The 19,407-nt window shown below is 59.0% G+C and overlaps 1 protein-coding gene across 1 annotated transcript; it reads left to right on the top strand.

Moving 5' to 3' along the window:
• Nucleotides 1-6,143: 6,143 nt before the first annotated feature.
• DLX1 (distal-less homeobox 1) lies at nt 6,144-9,386 on the top strand. The gene is made up of 3 exons (XM_044418319.1): nt 6,144-6,456; nt 7,178-7,377; nt 9,132-9,386. Exons 1-3 carry the CDS (start codon nt 6,144-6,146, stop codon nt 9,384-9,386), a joined length of 768 nt encoding a protein of 255 aa, XP_044274254.1.
• Nucleotides 9,387-19,407: the final 10,021 nt, after the last annotated feature.

The following is a 19,407-nucleotide window of genomic DNA, read 5'->3' as shown; positions in this document are numbered from 1 at the left end:
GGGCACGGAGCGCCCCGCCCCAGCCAAGGGCGCACCTCTGCTTTCCGTTGAGCGGCTGCCTGCCTGGGGGCGCAGCCAGCCGCCGCCTGCCCCTTCCAAGGCGTGCGCGGGTCCGGGGGGGAGGGGGAGAGGGAGTGGGAGGGCAGCGGGGGTCCTCTGAGGTCGGTCCGTGTGTGTTCCTACTCGCATCTCGAAAACGGGCAGCCTTTCCTTCCTGCAAGGAATATTGTGTGTGCGGAGCGGGGGTACCAAGGGAAGGGAAACATTTGCACACACAACGCGTCGACTCCTTAGGGGAACTGCGAGGCCACCAGGGATGGCGGTGGCAGCCCTTCGAAGCTGCAATTAAAATTTCCATCGAGTGGCTGGTTAGCGAGCCGTCTTACCTCCAGTCTGCAACTGTGTCCCAGCACACACCTCGCAAGTGCAAACACGGCTCTACTCCAGAGCAGACCCTCCTGGGAAGAAGTTCAGCCAACCTCCGAAGTGCCCTGTTAGCAATCTAGTGCCCGCAAGGCTGCGATCTTCTAAGCAAGCCCCATTACTTGAAAGTGAATTACATCGAAGTAAAGCTACTCGCAGCCCAGGAAAGGGTGATGGCGGAACAGTTCCCTTCCTTACTGCGGTATGTTCAGGCCCTGCCTGCAAAACCGCTTCAAGTCTAGGCTCCAGTTGCCCTAATGAACTCCTGCACTGAATGCCTGGGAAAGAGGAGTGCTGTTATTACATTTGTATCCCACATCATCATCATCATCATCATCATCATTAGATTTATATCCCGCCCTATTAGCCAAAATGGCTCTCTTTTTCCACTTGCGAGGAACCGAAGGCAGCTGACATGCTCTTCCCCCTCTCCATCTAGTCTCCACGACAACCCCACGAGAGGGGAATCAGTCCAGTCACCCAGTGAACTTTATAGGCAATTGAGGACTAAAACCCGGCTCTTTTGCTCTTGAAATCCCGGGCGCTCTTGCCGATAGCTGCACCAGGGGTGGCTGCGCCTCCGCGTGCCGTGGGTACAGGCCAGCCGCTGCACCGTGCCTTAGGCAGCGTCCCCCGCGCGCCTCCCCTTCTCTGAGTTCAGTCGGGCTTACTGCCTTAAAGCTGCCAACGGGTTGCTTCAGTGAAACGCAGAGGAGCCGAACTTGGGCTGAATCGGGGCCAACGCGGACAGCAATCCCAGACACACTGTCTGGAAGCAGCTTTCCCTCCACTCCCTGGGAAAGCGGAGCCCTCCGCTTTGGCGAAGCTGCTTTGCCTTCCTGGCTTCGCACCAACAGCCCTAGTAGGCAGCCCAGCCCCAGCGTGTCTCGGGAAACTGAGGCAGGCAGCTCTGACTTCTCTAAGACCAGCGGAGGGAGCGGACATGACTCTGGCCCTTCCAGATCGCAGGAGAAATCCCCTGAACGCTACAGTAAACAGCTTCTCCATGGACCTAAACTGAAAACCCAGCTCCGGTTCTGCAGAATAATCCTGCCCAGCACTTCCCAGGACCAAAAGTCACCGCTGGATGCAAACAAGCTTCACACTGCTGAGTCAACATATTGCGTTCGAGACAGGCGACCCTTTACCATGTGTCCCATCTGGTCCTTTGGTTGCTGCTGCTCTTGCCACCAGCCACTCTTTCCCCTCTGGTGCTTCCCTTCTCTGCCGCCCAGATTTGGGGGGGGGGGGGCATAGGGCAGGGGGAGAGCACCTACTTTGCATACCAGAAGCCTCGGTTCGATCCCCAGCATCCCCGGGCAGGGCTGGAAAAGCACCTGCCTGCAATCTTGGAAAGCCTCTGCCAGTCAGTGTCTGAAATATTGTTCCAGCTGGACCAAAGGTCCAACTGCATACAGGGCAGCTTCTGATAGTCCCAAGGCGGGAAGTGCCCAAGAACGGGCCAGAAGGGCTCTGCAGAACATGCCACCAAGCCTTCCCCGACATGGCACCCTCCAGATATTGCGGACCAGAATGCCTAGCATTGGCCAGGCTCCCTGGGCATGAGGACAGCCGAGTCTGGAACACCTGGCGAGCGGGGGAAGCGAGGGCTGGGGTGCGAAGGCGGAAGACCCCCTCGCCCTCCACGAGCAGGGCTGCTCTGCAACCTGGACCAGGCTAGGACAGGGCTCTGGGTTTCGTTGCCCGCTTTTCCCGGAGGTCTCCCCACCCGCGGTTAATTTCATTAGGACTTCAGGATTTTACCAACTGCTGCGGTAACAAGCTGTTTGCGCAGCAATTAGACCGAGGTAGTGGCATTTGTGGCGCACATGTATAAGCCTTAATTAGAAAGGTGAGTGCAGGAAGGTTGGAAGCGAGCGAGGGAGAGCGCGCCGCGCACTCGGGGACGCGGTTGCCGGGTTTTCTGCGGGAGAGCGAGGCGGTCCCTTGGGCCGGGCCTGGCCGGGCCCGGTGCCCTTCCTGGGTGCCCCTCCCGCGCCGACCCGTTGCACTGGAAAAGCGGCTCGATGAATTTCCGGGCGAAGGAGACTCCAGCCACCTTCCCCTCGCCCGCACAACGACGGCAGCGGTCCTTCTGTACTCCAGACCCGCCGCGGCGCTGGGCCCGCACAAATCCCGCTCAGCCACGTTGGTCTACACCGTCTGTTTATTTAGCTCGAGTCTGAATAGGTTTCACATTCAGAATTAAGTCTCTCTGTGTTAAACGGGAGGCAGGCTAAAAACAAAACAGAAGCAAAGCAAACGCAAAGCAAACGACGCAAGCGGGTCCCTTCACGGCGCCACCCCTAAACGAATAGGCGAGAGGCTTAAAGAGACCAGGGACTCGCAGTTAGGCTGAAATGATTCGGATCGAGGAAGGGACGACTTAACCCGCTTGTGGATCGCTCATAGGCTGCGCGCGCGCCCCTGCCCATCCCTTCGGCATTTGCTGGACCCCTGTGGTTACTTAAAGGAATGACGCGTCTCGCAACCGAAGGAGCACTGGCAATCCTACACGCGCTTATTCGAAAATCCGCTCTCTCAAAACAACGAGACTTAGTCTTGGGACCGAGGTTTAAGCCGAAATATGCTATTATTTTCTCTTTCATAAATTTTAACGAGTGGGACGAAGCTCACTTCCGCACCTTCATGCACTTTACCCTTTCGAGTCCCTCTGTGACCGTGCGTGTGCGTGTGCACCACTCCATATATCACACTTCTGGTTGTTACTGCTGGGTAGAAGCATTGCGCGGGCTTTACCCCAAATCTCTGTCCCCTGACGAACTGATGGGGTATTGGACCTGAAACTCGTGCTCTCTCTCTCTCTCTCTCTCTCTCTCTCTGTGTGTGTGTGTGTGTGTGTCTGTGCGCGCGCGCGCTGCGTGCAAGAGAGAAGGGATGCTGCAAGGCGCAATCCATGCGCTTTCTTTGGAGCGCAGTAACCCTCGCCCCACCTCGACATGCCCACTTTGTTTACCGGAGGCGCAACTGGAGAGCGGGTCAGGCGGAGAGAGTTCCCCCGCGTTGCTAGAGATCAGCCCGGATTAGTGGCAGCGGAGGACAGGCGGGGGGGGGGATCCCACGGCACGATCTGGCCCCGGTGGAAGAGGTGCCAAACCTCCGTGTAGTGCTCTGCTCCTGTGCAATCTCTGCCCCCTCTTTCTGCTCTCAACAACAGGGGAAAGGGGAGGGACTGAGGCAGACGCAGCACCTGCCCCCGAAATTTCCGCAGGAGCCCCGAACTTTCTCCACTCGGTTCTGAACAGTTTGAGGGATCCTCCTTAGGGCGAGGAAATCTGCAGAAACTCGTCCTACCCGGAACCCCCCCCTCACCCGACCGGTTTTCCCGACCTTTGGGACGGTCACTTACGCGCTCCGGTCTCCACGCGAGAAAGAGTGCCGGGCTGGTCTGCAGGTGCGCGGCGGCTGGCGCTGGCAAGAGCGAGCGTCTCCCCGCAGCCAGACTGGGACGGCGCGGGTGGGAGGATGTGGGGCAGGAATAGCTGAGCCCCCACTGCAGAAGCTCTCCTGAAGGGAGGCTGGGTGGATCCGTTTCAGCCTGGATCAGCCTCCCCAAGGACCTGCGAAGCAAGGAGGGTGGGGAGACCACGTTCTGGGGAGCTCAGTCGGACCTCGCTTTTCCTGCCCCCACCCCGGGCCCCAGCCATCCGCAAGCAAGCAAGCAAGCAAGCAAGCAAGCAAGCAAGCAAGCAAGCAAGCTGCTCGCAGCCGCTTGAAAGTGAGCGAGCCAGAGCCAGAGCGAGAGAGAGAGAAATAGAGCGAGCGAGCGAGCGGGGAGGGGAGGCCTCCCCGCTAATATCTGTAACGCCATCAGCAATGTAATTTGTGTTGAATGTTCATTTTTATTGGTGTTCTCCCTTCGCCAAAATGTGTGCTTGATTACATAGACTGGGTCCTGCGCGCGCCCTCCACAAAGCTAGGTGTAGCTGGGGGGTGGCGAATGGGGGAGAGAAGAAGAAAAAGTTCAACTCAGGCCAAAGCAGGGAGAAGAGAGACTCGTGTGTGTGTGTGTGTGTGTGTGTGTGTGTGTGTAAGAGAGCGTCTCCCAGGCTGTTTAAACGCGCCAAAGGCTGCGTGCGTCGCTATTAGTGTTAAATATATGGCTAATTATGCGTATGAAAATTAAACATCAGTGTTATGCTAATGGGGCCGCCTTCAGCTGTGGATCAGAGCACTTGAGACTAGCATTTAATCAAATGAATCAGTAACTAATACAGCTGCACGTGTGAACTTTCCGCAAGATCATTCCTCCCTCCCCGCCCGCCACAACCCCGCGGTCCGGCTTCGGGGTCTCTCTCTCCCCCTCGCACGCACTCGCGCGCGCGCACGGCGCTAAATGATGAGAGAGATCATTAGCCGGCGCCTTCTAATTATCAGGCGCCGGAAAGTCAGTTGGGACTGAGCCGAGAAGAAGGCCTATCTCGGCAGCGGCTGCGGCTGCGGCTGCGGCTGCGGCGGACGCAACGCTTTGCCGTTAGCCGGGCTGGATGCTTGGCCGCAAGAGAAATCCGAAGCAGGGGGATGCTTTGTGGGAACTGGGCTGCCGCCAGGCCAGGACAAGGCACATCGCTGGCGTCCCGGGAACTGCGCGGGGCTCGGGTGGATCGGACACAGGCATTGCTCCGTGGATTCCCCGAGAGCGAGAGCCCCCCCCCCCCCCGCTGGAAGGCAAAGCGCCGTGGTTCGCGCGGGCCGGGCCGGGCCGGGCCTGGCCTCCAGTCAGGCCGCTGGGACACACGCGAGGCCCGCACTGTGTGAGGTTCCGGGCACGGCGGGCCTCTGGCGCTTTGCTTGAGTCACGCCCGGCGGGTGGCCCCGTCGGCCCGAGGGGAGCGGGGCGGCGGGCGGCCTGGCCCGGCCGCGCCGGGGCCCGGGGCTCCCCAGGCCGCGGCAGCCACGGCATCGGAGCCACCCGCGCTTGCTGCCTCCCGCCCTTCGCACGGCCTGGCCAAAAAGAGCGAGGCGGCGGCAGGCGAGCGCGGACGCGCTCCTGCCCGAGAGACACCCCGGGAGAGCGCGCAGGGGAGGCCCCGCGCGTGCATGTGCGTGCGTGCGCGCGCGCGGAAGAGGCCCCCCGGCCCGTGCTGCCGGCTGCGCACGGGCGGGCGGCGGCGAGGTCGAGGGGCGGAGGGGCCCGGGCGCGCGATCCTCCGCCCGCGAGCCCTCGCCTCGGCCCCGCCCGTCTGCGCGGCGGGCGGGCGGGCAGGCAGGCGCTGGGGGGCCCGGGGGGGCCCGCGCCCGCCGCCCCTCCGCCCGCCAAGTCCAGCGCTCTGCCTCTCTCCCTTCCTTCGCTTCACGGCGCGGCGCGTCGCGTCTCGCTCGCTCGCTCGCTCGGGTCCAGCCGGCGAAGCCCCCGAAAAGCGTCTCCGGCCAATCGCGAGCGATTATGCCAGACGGCGGGCCAATCAGCTCGCCGGCCTCATGCATATTCATAGCTTTTGGCTGAGTCAAAGCTTTTAGGCGAGTTTGTGTAGATCTCCAGCATCATGCCTGAGACTTTTTCAAAGAGACAAACTCCATTTTCTTATGAATGGAAAGTGAAAAGCCCCGGGGCCTCTTCCATTGGGTCCTGAGAAAGAGAGGAAGGGAGAGCCCCCAAAAGGCAGGCTGAAGAAAGAGAGAGAGAGAGAGAGCCAGGGAGAGAGAGGGAGAGCGAGCGAGCGAGCGAGCGAGCGAGGCGCCCAAGGCAGCGGCGAGCAATGACCATGACCACTATGCCAGAGAGCCTCAACAGCCCTGTCTCGGGCAAGGCTGTCTTTATGGAGTTTGGGCCGCCCGGGCAGCAAATGCCTCCCTCGCCCATGTCCCACGGACACTATTCCATGCACTGTTTACACTCGGCCGGCCACTCGCAGCCGGACGCCTCCTACAGCACAGCTTCGTCCTTCTCCAGACCGCTGGGCTACCCCTATGTCAACTCGGTCAGCAGCCACGCGGCCAACCCTTACATGAGCTCGGTGCAGTCCTACCCCAACAGCACCAGCTTGGCTCAGACCCGGTTAGAGGACACAGGTACGTGCCGCTTGCCTGCAGAGGGGAGGGGAGGGGAGGGGGAGGGAGGGAGGGGGGGAGGGGGCAGGGAGGGGAGGGGGAGGGGAGCCCCGAACGACCCCCCCCCAAATCAGAACTAGGGGAGGAAAATCCCAAATCAAGCAGCCCTCATCCCGGAGCCGCAGCGAGCTCCGAGTGCTCCAGCCAAGCCTTCTCCGAGATCTCTGGAGTTTGCACACAAAGCCACGCCATGCCCGGCTGGCAAAACCCAGAAAGAAATGCCCCGCGCTCCCCCCAGATGTGCGCCTATTAGACTCAGCAATTATTTATTGCGTAGAGCTATAAACAATGTATGCAATTAAGGGTAATTAAATCTAAAGTGCCGCCGCCGCCTGTAAAAATAGCAAACTCCCCCCCCCCGCCCCGCCACCCTCGGGGCGATGGAGCGCCGGGACTTGCCAGCCTCTCTGCGGCTGGCTTGCCGCGGGGCCCCCAGGCACGGCTCCGCCGCTGCCCGCGCCCTTGGGGGACCTCCGGGCGATCGGGCTGGCTGGGGCCCCGCGGCCGGCCGTGGCGGGCTGGAGGCCGCTGGAGAGGACGGGGCTCGCCGCGCCGCTGCGCTCGTTATCGACCCTCCGCGTCCTCTCGCCCGTCCGCCACCTCCTCCTCGGGGGTCGCCGCGCTGCTGGCCGGCGGGGCCCTCCCTCCCGCGCTCACGCGCCTGCTTTTGTCGCTTCTGCAGGGGCCGAGACAGAGAAAAGCACCGTGGTGGAAGGAGGCGAGGTACGCTTTAACGGCAAGGGGAAAAAGATCCGGAAGCCCCGGACGATCTACTCCAGTTTGCAGCTGCAGGCTTTGAACCGACGGTTCCAGCAGACCCAGTACCTGGCTCTGCCCGAAAGAGCCGAGCTGGCCGCCTCCTTGGGACTCACCCAGACTCAGGTAGGCAGCCGCCGCCGCCGCTGGGCTGGGCAGACCGGGCGTGTTGGACCTACTGTGGTTTTGACTGGAACGCCAAGATGCGCCCGGCGGAGCGGGACCCTCGGGAGGAAAGCGGCGGCCGCCCGGCGCACTCTGAGCGGCGCAGTGCCCGGCCACCCTTCCAGCAGCGCGGCTTCCGCGGGGAAGGGCCTCCGACCCTCGGCACTGGGCAGCGGTGGCCCTCGCCACTCGCCCAGTCCCGCCAGCAGACCCCAGCCCAGCTCCGGCCCGCCCTCCCTCAGGCACCCCGACCCCCGCCCTCGGGCGGCCTGCCGGGGCTCGGGCTTCTTTCCGGCTGCCCGTCGCCTTTCTCTCGGCCCTCGGCGGCGGATCCCGGGCAGCGACAGGCACCTCCGCACGCCCCGCCGCGTGGCCGGGGCCCAGAGCAAAAGGGCCCGGGGAGAGCCAGTGCCTCTCCCACTCCCGAGCGCAGCGCCCAGGATTTCTCCCCCAACACGCGCAGGTGGAGGCGCAGGCGCGCGTCCCTTCCTGCTCTCGGAAAGCGCCTTAAATAGGCACCCTGGCTGCATCTTGAACAAGCCTTCGCGAGCAACGTGGATCCGCCGCCCCCCCCCCAGTAAAATACCAAGTGGCTGCGATGTTTCTTGACACGCCCATTGGAAGCGCAAGAACGTCCCACCAGAGGCCTGCGCTCCACTCACTTCTCCGCGGTTTACTCTGGAGTAAGCCGCGCTGAACCCAATGGGAAAAGCCTCCCCCCCACAAAAAAAGGGTATGCCCAGGCGACGCTTGGAGCGTCTGGGTTCTGATGCGGTTAATTCCGGTGGGTTAACGGATCGCGACTTTTCCAGCGGGTTACTGTCCACCTTTCCAGGTGTTGGAGGAGCCAGAATCGCAAAGAGCGCGGTGTTCTCCTCTCCCGCCCCTCCTGCGCAAACGCGCGCCCACCTCCCCACAACAGCAAAGTCCTCCTCTCGCTCCTTTCTTAGTCGAAGGGGGGAAATATTCCAGGAAGATCTAGGAAATATCCAAAGATACCAGTCACTCCAAGAGATCGAACCCCTTGCACAGGCGATTTTTAAAGTTGCTTTAAAGAAAGACGGGGGCCAACAACCGCAACGTTTCGGGCGGTGGGGGGCGTCCTTTTGGCATATGGAGAAAACCGAGGGAGTGCCCCCCCCCCTTATAGGTGCTGCCCTGAAACCTGCTGCCTTGGGAATAAGGCTCTCTCACGTTCCCAGTCAGAGCGGGAAATTTAAGAGGCTTTGGGGAGAGCTGCTAACCGGTTTTCTCCGGTGGTGACGATTGAAGCGGATGGGCCTGCCTTTCCCAATCCCCGTGTGTAAGCGAGCGAGCGTGTGCACGCATCCTATGAATCCCTGTTTTACTGGAAGGCGCTCCAGTCGATTCCCTCATTCGTTCTCTGGGATCGGATCTGGGATCTGGGATCCACCGCTTTTAAGTATCTCTTAGTCTGGGGTCCCGGAAGAAGGGTCCCTGGTCACACGGTCCCCGCACCCCACGACGGTGGGCACGGAGGGCTGGCTGCCCGTCCCTGGGCCTCGGCCAAGCGCCCAGCAGCGGGTCCCGGCCGAGCGCTGGCTGCGTGGAGGGGGGGGGCTGCCGCGTCCCCCCAGGCAGGGGCCCTCGGGCAAGGGCGCCCTGGGCCGGCGCGGCGACGCGGTGGCGCTGCTGGGCCCTGACCGGTGTGCCTCTCTCTCCCCCCTCTCTCCCGGCTGGGGCGGGGGCCACAGGTCAAGATCTGGTTCCAGAACAAGCGCTCCAAGTTCAAGAAGCTGATGAAGCAGGGAGGGGCCGCGCTGGACAGCAGCGCCCTGGCCAACGGCAGGTCCCTGTCGGCCAGCTCCCCGCCAGTGCCCCCGGTGTGGAACACGCCCTCGTCGTCGGGCAAGAGCTCCACGGGCACCCCGGGCACGTACATCCCCAGCTACACGTCTTGGTACCCTTCGGCCCACCAGGAGACTCTGCAGCAGCCTCAGCTGATGTGACGGGCAGCGGCTGCCCTGGGGTCCTCTTGTCTCTGTTTCTCGTTTGTTTGCTTTTTTATTTTAACTGCAACTTTGAACAGACCCGCCGAGCGCCCCGTCGGCACCCGCGAATTTACTCAACACGAACTCCGTCGGTTTGGGGTGGGGGAAATCGCTGGCTCGCTCGCTCGCACGCTCGCTCGCTCGCTCGCACGACCACCACCTCGGACCGCGGCGCAAGGAAGAGAGAGAGAGAGAGAGAGAGAGAGACTGCCCTGTCCGCGGCCCAGGGTCCCGCAAGGAGTGGCGGGGGGCGCCGGGCGCCGAGCGAGACGAGCACAGATGCGATGCGGGCCGGTTCCCACCGCAGACAGCTGCCGCGGCCGCCCCGGAGCAGCGCCGGAGCAGCCGGGCGACAGCCGGGCGGCCGCGCCCCATCAGCCGCTCCTCGGCTGGGCTGGGCAGTCAGGGAAAGACGACGAAATCTGTTCGTGCCAGGAGAACACGCACCGCCCACCGGTGTCCTCTCGCCTCTCTGTCTGTCGTGTCTATGTAGGTCATTTCTTCGTCCCGAGTCCTGCTTCTCTGGCCTCCGAAAAGGAAACAAATCCTTCCTTCCTTCCCTTCTTTCTTTCTTTCGTCCTTCCTGCCTTCTTTCTTTCCCTTTTCAGTGTTTGTTGTAGTCCTCGGTGTACTTTTTTTCTTTTGTCGAAGGGGAATGGGGTATTTTTTAAATTATTATTATTTATTGATTTAAAACTACCACTATGAGAGTCCTAAACATTTTTTTAAAAAAATAAACTTACGGGCAGATCTGTTTTGCAGAGGTGACGCTGTTTTCACGCCGTTTGTTTCAAACCGAGCTCCCAAGATTGAGGGTGGAGACTGCAATTCCCTCCCCGCTTTGCTTTGTTCGTGTGCATTCGCTTTTTTTTATTCTGAGAATACATGGAGGGGATTGAAGCGAATACGTTAAGGTTTGGCGCGGGGTCACACATACACGTGTCTCTGTAAACGTACTTTCCTCTTTTCACACACACCTAAGGCTGCAGTCCTGTGCACACTTACCTTGAGTAAACCCCGCTGAACTCGATGACGCTTACTTCTGAGTAAACATTATCTGAGTAAGGAGGTAGGTAGCAGAAAGGAAGAAATACAAAATACTTTGCTTCGAACCGGTAGTCGGGGCCAATCTGTTGATCGCTTTATTTAGAGAGAGGCAGGAAAGGCCTTGTAGGCTAGAGTAGAAGACAAGGGGTCAATTTGGCTCCCCGTGGCTAGAGAAACCCAGTTTCTTGAAATATCCCACCCGTGCCCCGACTCCCTCACAGCAAAGCCCGTGAGACTCCCCCGCACCCACGCGGGCTCTCATCCCCGCGTGTGCGGAGTTTCCTAATGAATAGCACCGCTCTCTGAACATGTTGCACAAATTTTACCCTTTAAAAAAAGGGTTTCCGGAGTTCTTTCACTCTTGCTCCTCACTCCTAATTTTCATTGCGTGTACTTGTAATACACGATTCTTTGTGAAAAATGAGGATTTTCTTGACGATTTACTTGAGATACTATTAAGGGGGAAAAGCCCTCCCTCGGAACATGCGATAAACCTGGAGATCTGCATTTGTTGGCGCTCTCTAAATGTCAGAATACAGTTTTGTGCAGAGAAGGTTAACCTAGAGGCTAGCCCGCACCCCTATTTAACTAGAGACCCTCCTGTTCCTCCCTAAAATATTCGTATATTTTTAAAAAAGTTTCTTTTGAGACAGTAAAATGATGGGTGAAAGTTGGGGGTGACACCGAGCTGCTAAACTTGTAAGATTTCCTAGTAGGGATGAAGGGGAAAGGGCCCTGAGCTTCTCAGTCTTATCGACAGGCCTGAGAGATGCAGGAGCTTTGTCAGAAATAACTGCGCAGGAGCCGAGATGTTGCGGGCTCGGAGTTCGAGCGGGCAGCCGCTGGCGCTCGGGCTCCGCAGTTGGCCAGGTGTGTGGCGCCCAAGGTGTGGGTGGCTCTTCTCAGCAAGCGGAGGCCGGATTTTGAGCAAACTAACAAACGACACCCACAAACGCACCCGCACACCCCGGAAGTGCGGAGCATGATGTTCCGGTTCGGGAGTCTGGGGGCGCGATTGGGGCGTCTCGAATTCAGAAGCTGGCCGGTGGTGTTCCGTGGTATGCAAGAGGAGTGCGAAGACTCTCCCGAAAGAGACGCAAAGACTGCGAGCGACATCCCGCTCCCGGGAGCCCGAGAAAAACGACGTTTCAAAAGCCTTTAACCTAATCTCGCTCAGAGTCGACTCCGGGGGCTCCCTCTTGGCAGCCTTGCGGGGCAGATCCGCGGCAGCCTGCCGTGGGGAGGGCGCGCCCAGCCACCCGAGGCGCGCCCGCTCCAAAGCGAGCCCCTCCGCCTGATGCGCAGGTAAGTGGCAGGCAGGGCGGCTGTGCGAGGCGCGCGTGTGCCGGGGTCGCATGGAGCCCAAGGGAGGCGGAGGAGGCCGGCCTGCGTCTGCGAGCTGCGAGGCCCCCGGCGCTGCGGAGGCTGCCGGCCACGGATGCCCGCGGTTCGACAGGGCGGGCGGGCGGGCGAGCCCGAGCGCCCTGGTCAAGCAGGCCCAGCTCGGGCCCCGCGCTCGCTCGCTCGCTCGCTCGCTCTGCCAGGGGGTGCCCCCTCTCGGGGACGCTCTCCTTCGCGCTGCGTCCCTCCGAGCACGGGCACGCACGCTCCGCGGTGTCCCCCGGGCTGGCCGTGCTTTTGTGTGCCTGTGCATTTGTTCTTCTCCGTCTGTGTGGGTGTCTCTCTCCCTGCGCCTCCCTGTGTGTCTCTCCTTTTCTTTGGCTCTGTAAGTGGCTTTCTCCGCGTCTCCGTGTTCGAACGTTTTCCTTCTTCCCTCTCCCCTCCCCTCTGTGTCCCCCGCCTCTGCTTCTCCCCCCCCCCCCCCCCGATGGTCTCGCTGCAGGCCTGCGTTTGCATCCCCCCCCCCGCCGTGACTGTCTCCCTGCGCGCGCTCCTTCTGGTCCTTCTAAGTTGCCCGAAGCGCTGCCGTTTTTCCTAAGGAAGCCCAAACTGTACCCGGCGCCGCTTGTCACGCCTTCTCGTTGCTCAGGCTGAAACTTTCAGGGGAGGAAACGGGCGGCTACACGCGTGTCCCCGCGGAGGACGCGATGCCTCTCCTCGCCTGTTAAGATCCAAGCTGAGAGCGGCTCCAGGACAAGCTGCCGCTTGGCCCTTGACGGGAGGGAAGGAAGGAATGGGGGCGTGCGGTTGCGGGGCGGGGGCGGGGGCGGGGGCGGGGGGGCAGATTTCAGCCGGCAGCTTCGTCCGGATGGGCGCCTCCCTTGAAAAGCAAACAAACCTGAGCTGGGGAGGGGGCACAGCCGCGAAGACGAGCCGGGCTGGGCAAGGAGAGCCGTGGGTTGCCTGGTGTCCGCTTCGTTTTGGGACGTTCACTCTTCCTTCGTGAAGAGGGCGAGAGCGGGAGCGGGGGAGGGAATCGCTCCGGTTCTTTTACAGCCTCATTGCCAGATACTTTGGAAGACAGCTCCCAGCATTCCTGGCCATTGGTCGTGCTGGCTGGGGCTGATGGGAGCCGAAGTCCAAAACAGCTGGGGGGCGCCATGTTGGCGGAGACAGCTGTGGGCGGATCAAAGCGCCGCCTCCGTCTCCCTTGCTAAGGATGAGCCTGGACTGGAAGGGTCCTGCTTCCCGTCTCCCCCTCTCACTCAATGGGGACGGAAGGCCGGCCGGGCAGCACTCCTGGTAGAAGTTACTGGCCTTCCCCGGAGGATGCGCGGAGCCCGGTCCTCCGCCCGCCCGAATCCGCCCCACCACGTCGACTGCGGCCGCTCTGCGCCGGGAGAGGCGCCCTGCGGCCCTGCGGCAGTTCGATGCCTCCCGCAGCGAGAAAGCGGGGCGCTCGTGGGATGAGGGCTGCCCTCGTGCTGGTCCCACCGGAGGATGGGGGGCTGCTGGGAGCGGGGGTCCCAGAGCCGGGGCCTGGGCAAGATCGCCCGTGCCGGGAGCCCCGAGGGGGGCAGGGCGCCCCTCGCGTCCCCCCTCCGCGCGCGAGCCGCATCCTCCGGCAAGTGCCCCCGAGGGGCGAGTGGGTGGAGGGAGGCGCCGGGGGAGGCGGCGCAGGCGGTGCGCGCCGGCGGCGGGGTGGAGTTCCGGGAGGAAGCGAATGATGAATTGTATCGATTTTTGTTTTGAGACGCACCCATTTTTCAATTCTGGGCGATGAGTGATCAAATGATGCGGCCTTCTGGCTAATGTTCTAGTGCGAGGGAGAGGGAGAGAAAAGGCAGCGCCGGGTGTGTGTGTGTGGGGGGGGGGGGCTAGACAAGCCTGGCGGAGAGAAACCAAGCAGGCCGTGGGAGAGTCGCCCGCTTCCTGGCTCCCCAGGGAGGGAAGGAGGAACTTGGTCCTGAATTGGCCTGGCCTGATTTCCTGCAGTCCCGGGAGGCAAAAAGTGGCGCCCATGGGGCAGCTGCTGGGACCAGTGCCGGACCACAGGCCGGAGCTGGGAGTCCACTACGTGTCCTTCACGAGAAACAGAGCCTGGACCCGAATTCGGCAGCCCCCGTCTGGACGCAGGATCCTAAGCTCCGGAGCGAGCATCTCTTTAAAACCGCCGGCGGTCAAGCGAGCCCCTGGCTGGAATGCTTGGAGATGCCCCGGCTCCTCTTAATTCAATCAGGTCTTGCTAAGCCGTCCAAATAGAGAAATTATTAGTTTTCTCCCAATGAAGGCGGGCTTGAGTTAGCGCCTATTATAACAGCACTATTTGCAAATGTTAATCTCGCAGAAGACCTAATTAATTCTGCCTTCTTCCTGACAAGTAGTTCATCAAATATCTGATTCGGAGATGTTCATAATGAGGATATTAATTAAACTCTGAATCATTTAAAGGGGCTTCTATTGAAACAATACCTCATTACAATGATTAAAAACTGATTTCGAATATTGCACCTTTTCCACCGTGGTCTTCCTGCAAACACACAGCCCTGCCGATAAATCTCTCAATGGCGAAATGCAATTTAGGGATAGGCATTGCTCCCCCCTTCTTTGGGCATGGGTGGGGGATGCGTCTGCCGCTCATTTCCCCACACTTCTGCAATAGGTTACACATGGCTTAATGATAATCAAAATGACTCTTTTCTCCCCCCTTGCCTAAGAAGACCCCCAAAATGCGCGTACAGCTGCAAAGCCCAAGAGGGTCAGCATCATTTCACTGTATTCTCTTCTTGATTACAAGCCGAGCCCATCAAACACAACATAATTACAGTAATTTCAGGTTTATTTATTCTAATGCAGTTTCCCCATCTCTCTGGTAATTATGAGCAATTTTTTCGCCCAGGGAATCTTTTTGCATTAACAAAAGAGATAACGCACTGAAAGCCAAATTTGCTGCGCACTGAGAATGGGGAAGAAGGGAGGAGAGTGGGAGAGAAAGAGAGAGAGAGAGAGAGAGAGAAAAGAAATAGGTGCACGCTGCCATCTCTGTCCCTGTTCAATGCTCATTCATTCTCATTCTCTCTCTCTCTCTCTCTCTCTCTCTCTCTATATATATATATATATATATATATATATATATATTTATACACACACACACACACATATATGTGTGTGTGTGTGTATATTGAAACGCTGCAAATTGCTTGCAGGTGTATGGAGCAGAGGCTGTCAAAAGGAAAGGGGGCTTCCAAATTAGCAAATGCACAATGTTGAAGTAATGAAGACAGACTTAGCAAAATTGCCAAACAAGGATACCTCCTTAATATGTCCTCCCCACTTACAAATCAGCTTCAACTCCCCACCCGCCTTTTCTTCGTATTAAAGAACTCCCTCAATAGCTGGGGACGCGTCAGTCTCCCGAAGCAAAGCCCAGCTGCATCTCTGCATTTTGAAATGCTTAAAAGAGAAGGGGTCCCATCCAGATTGCATCCATCTGCATGGAGGGCTCCCCTCATCCCCTCCGTCCTCCTAGCCCTGTGTTGTAAATGACACCCTCTATCTGTCAATTGCTGGGGTTTGTTTTGTTTTTTTTTTAAATTGTAAGGGGATTGTTAAGGGGGGCAGGATAGATTTCCTAGCTCTTTTATCCATCCACACTAGTGCAACCCCTAAATGCACACCCACATCCCATTATATGCACACACCACCCACGTGCACGTGCACAAACTCAGGCACCCCCCCCCTTTTAAAAGGAAGCTCGATTAATATCTCAAGACTAAGCTCTTAAAATCGGGGTTCAAAGGAAAGGAGCTGCTGCAGAGAAGACATAGAGGCTTCCCAGCTTCTAAGCCCTCCTTTCACCTCTCAGCTTTGCGCTCTGTCTTTCTCTCGGCATCTGTCCCTCCACCTCCCTTTTCTTTCCTCCTATTAAAAACAGGTAGGGAAAAGAAAGGGGCAGGTCTTTGGCAGTGAAGTTCAGACCCCCAGCTCGCCAGCAACCCAGCCTGCGCGCTTCGCATGGCCACAAACCGCCGCACGGACCGGCTCGCTCTCTCTCGGTCACCTATAGGTGTGTTCAAAGCCAACGCCAAACAGCTGCAAACCTCGAGCTTTGATTTGGCTCGATCTCTCGACACAACTGGTTGATTTCGCGGAGACAGGCGCCCCCCCCCCCCCCCCCCCTCCCCCTCCCCCCCCCCCCCCCTGGAAATCCCCCGGGGTCGAGCAATGATTGCCCCCCCCCACACCCCTCCGCACACCCTTGCTAATCCTGGCGCAACTGACAAATAAGTTTGGATGGAAGAACGGGTTGATCACCAACTTCTTCGCTTTCCTTCTCTCGCGCCTCTGGGAAGTCTAGCAACAGGACGCATCCATTACTGGGGGTGGGGTGGAGTGGGGGGCTGGCGGAGAGGAAGGGAAGCAAACACTAACCCCAAGGGAAGCCATGAAAACCCACCCTGACTTACCTTCGGTATCCCTGTTCAGGCAAGCTAGACGCCGTTCTTTGGCTTTATCTCAGTGTTCAGAAGCCGCGTGTTGCTAGGAAAAGTTGCCCGGAGAGGGGAATCGGAAGGGGGGTGGGGTTGGGATTGGTGGGGGGAGAGAGTGCCGTGGCCCCAGGATAAATATCCAGAGAACACCCACAAATGCGGGCTGAGGTCCTCGGGAGGCGAGCCTCGCCTCGGAGCGCAGGAAGGTTTTCGTAGCTCCGCTCTCGCAGAATATCACTGAAATTTTCTGCTGTATAGCCTCTGTCTTTATAGCTGATGGGGGAAAAAATTGCAGATTATTAGCATAAATGTTTACTCTTCATTACGCTGATGACATTGTGCACTCGAGATCTTGGTAATCTTTGGGAAAATTATGAGTAATTTTTAAAAATTTTAAAGCAGCAGCAGTTACCGTGCAATTCAGGCTAATTCTGCGTAGGCTCCGAGCGGATATAATTATCGAGGAGTCAAGATGTTATGCTAAAAACTATGCATTGATATTCCCATTTATTATGTACATACAACTTTGACAATGTTGATGCTTGAAATAGCAGGAAATTGTCTTGCGCAAAAATTACAGTCCATATTAGGACATGTGAAATTGCGAAGAATTATATAGTAATTGCAGGCTTTCAGATGGGAGAGCCGAATGCTCAAACTAGTGCAAATGTGGATAAAATTACAGATCAGAGCAAAAATTAGGGGAAAAGGGGGTCTGGGATTTTTCAAGTTGGCTATAGGATTCCGGAAGTGTCTAATGCCACATGATTGCTACAGCTTTAGGGGAGATATTCATGCCTCAAATAGCTCTTTGGCCAGAGCGACTTTAATTGAATTTCTTGGGTGTTCTCTCCCCCTGCCCTCTTTTAATAGGGCCAAATGAGCAAATTACCTGCCCAATAGCAAATTTTTACCAGACTCCCCATCTTCCTCTCCCACCCCCAATGTTCCAGGGGGAGCTAATTCCGTTCGCTTAGGTCCCAAGGTGACCCCCACTGAGAAAAAAAGTTGGGGGGATTTAATTACACCGCATTACCGCCCCCCCCCCGCTCTTTCATCTTCTCCCTCTTCCCTCCCCTCGTTGCAAGCAGTAGCAGGAGGACCTTGTTGTAAAGCTTTGCTCCCGGTGCCTTAAATTGACAGGCGGCGGGAGGGAACGGGGAGGGGAGGCAACAGCCCATGCACAGGAAATGGGGTGCAGCGCAAGGAAGGGCGGCTGATGCGGATGGCCGGGAGGAAGTTGCCCCGGGCTGGCCATCCTGGGGGGAGAAGCAGGGTGCGTTGCCCTGCGCGCGTGCGTGCGTGCGTGAATGGAGTCCTTATCACCCTGTTCGCCGCTTTGCCGAGCGCCACGGGGCGGCAGAGGGCTGGAGGGTGTTTATGTAAAAGGAACCCCTTTCTTTCCACCCGCCCCCCGCCCCGCACTATCTCTTTCTCTTTCCTGTGATGTGACTTTAAAAAGAGGAGGAGGAGGAGGGATGGAAGGAGAGAGCCCGGGGCTTCTCCCGTGTCTGTGAGGCTCCCTCCCGCCCCCTCCTCGGCGAAATCTTTTGAAGACAACCCAACGCCGCAAGAGGACGAGAGGGGCTGAAAGGGCTGCATTGTTGCTGAAGGGCATCCCTCGCGCCTGCTGGATTCCATCAGTGAAACAAAACAAGACGTCAGCCCCCGAGAGCCGCAGCAGGGCTGGGGGCGCGGGCGAGCCCGCGGGCGAGCGCCATCCCACCCCGGGCCGAGCCGCGCCGCTTGGGAGCCGACGCACGGAAGCCGCACCGCGGCAGGGCGAGGCGGGCTGGCGGCGAGCGGCGCCTCCGACCGTGCGGCGGAGGCCTGCTGGAGGCGAGGCGCCCAGGGCGCCCGGCCCCCTCCCGCCCCCGGAGAGCCGCTGCCTGACACGGGGCGGCTGTGCTGGGAGCGCCGCGCGGTCCCGCCCGTCTCCAGCTGCGGCTTCCGCGCGCCTCGCCTCTGCTGCAGGGCGCAGTGGGGCGGCTGGAGAGGAGGCCCCTTCGACCGCCCCGGAGGCCACGGCCGTGCAGCCCTGGCCAGGAAGCAGCCCTTGCCGCACGGCCTGGCTCCCGCCGCGTCCGACCTCCCTGTTGTGCCGGACTGAGGCTGCCAAACGAGCGAGAGGGAGCGGCGGCACTCGCGCCACTCATTTAGGCCAGTTCCACAAACATCTGGGCCCAAGCGCGGAGACACACGATCAGGTCCTTGGGTCCGCTTCCTGCCAGCCCTCACTGTAGGTCACGTTTTGCTGCCTATACGGGAGCAGGTTGTGCAGAGCAGGCGACACACGTGCACCGGCTACAGCGCTACCAGTTACGAGGTTAATTCTCTGGCACCTACACCCAGTGGCCAACGGGCAAGGTGCTCCCTCCCGGATGTTACCGCGACTACAGTCGCTCCTGCCTTCAGGCACTGACTGCAGACAGGACATTCTCGCGCGCACAAAACGCAGCCAAGCCAAGCTTGATTGTTCTCCCCCTGTGCGAAACCCAGCGCCAGTTCGACCCAGAAATCATTTCAGCCTTCTTGGCTGCTTGTTGGTGGCGCTGGAAATGAGTAAAGTGCCCGTTTCTTTCCAGGTCTTAATTTAATAGTATTATTGCTCAGAAATGTACGATTCCACTGCAGCAGCAACAATCTCCCCCTGCCCTTTTCAGACATGATTAATATAAATTCATTTATTTATTAGCTTTAGTAATTTGAATTGTAAACTGCTTTGGCAAAAAGGAGACACACGATGGACTTCCTTGCTGGAAACTGGAGGAAGGTATTAAATGTGGTGCAAAAGCTTCAAATGTTTTCCTCCTCGCCGTTTGTTCCCAGGCACGTGGGGAACCCAGGCGCTGCAAGCTGAGATGGGGAGGCTTTTTTATGAAAACGTGAGTGCTTTTTCCCAGTGAGGCTGAGGGCTCGCCGCCTGGGCCTGATCCACGTTGGATGCCTTTAAAACAGACGCCGATAACCCAAGCCGAACGTTTCTGCACCCCTTCGGGGTCCTTTCACCGTTGGGATGCGTTCTGAGATCGTCACGCACGCAGGTCTGCCCCGCTTTCTCTGCAGGCACGAAAGCGAGCCCACTTCGGCCTCCCGCCCCC

The sequence above is a fragment of the Varanus komodoensis genome, unplaced genomic scaffold (assembly GCF_004798865.1).
Source record: "Varanus komodoensis strain SLA01 unplaced genomic scaffold, ASM479886v1 scaffold9, whole genome shotgun sequence".
In the NCBI taxonomy this organism is placed as follows: domain Eukaryota; kingdom Metazoa; phylum Chordata; class Lepidosauria; order Squamata; family Varanidae; genus Varanus; species Varanus komodoensis.
This window is presented reverse-complemented; position numbering and strand designations above follow the sequence as displayed.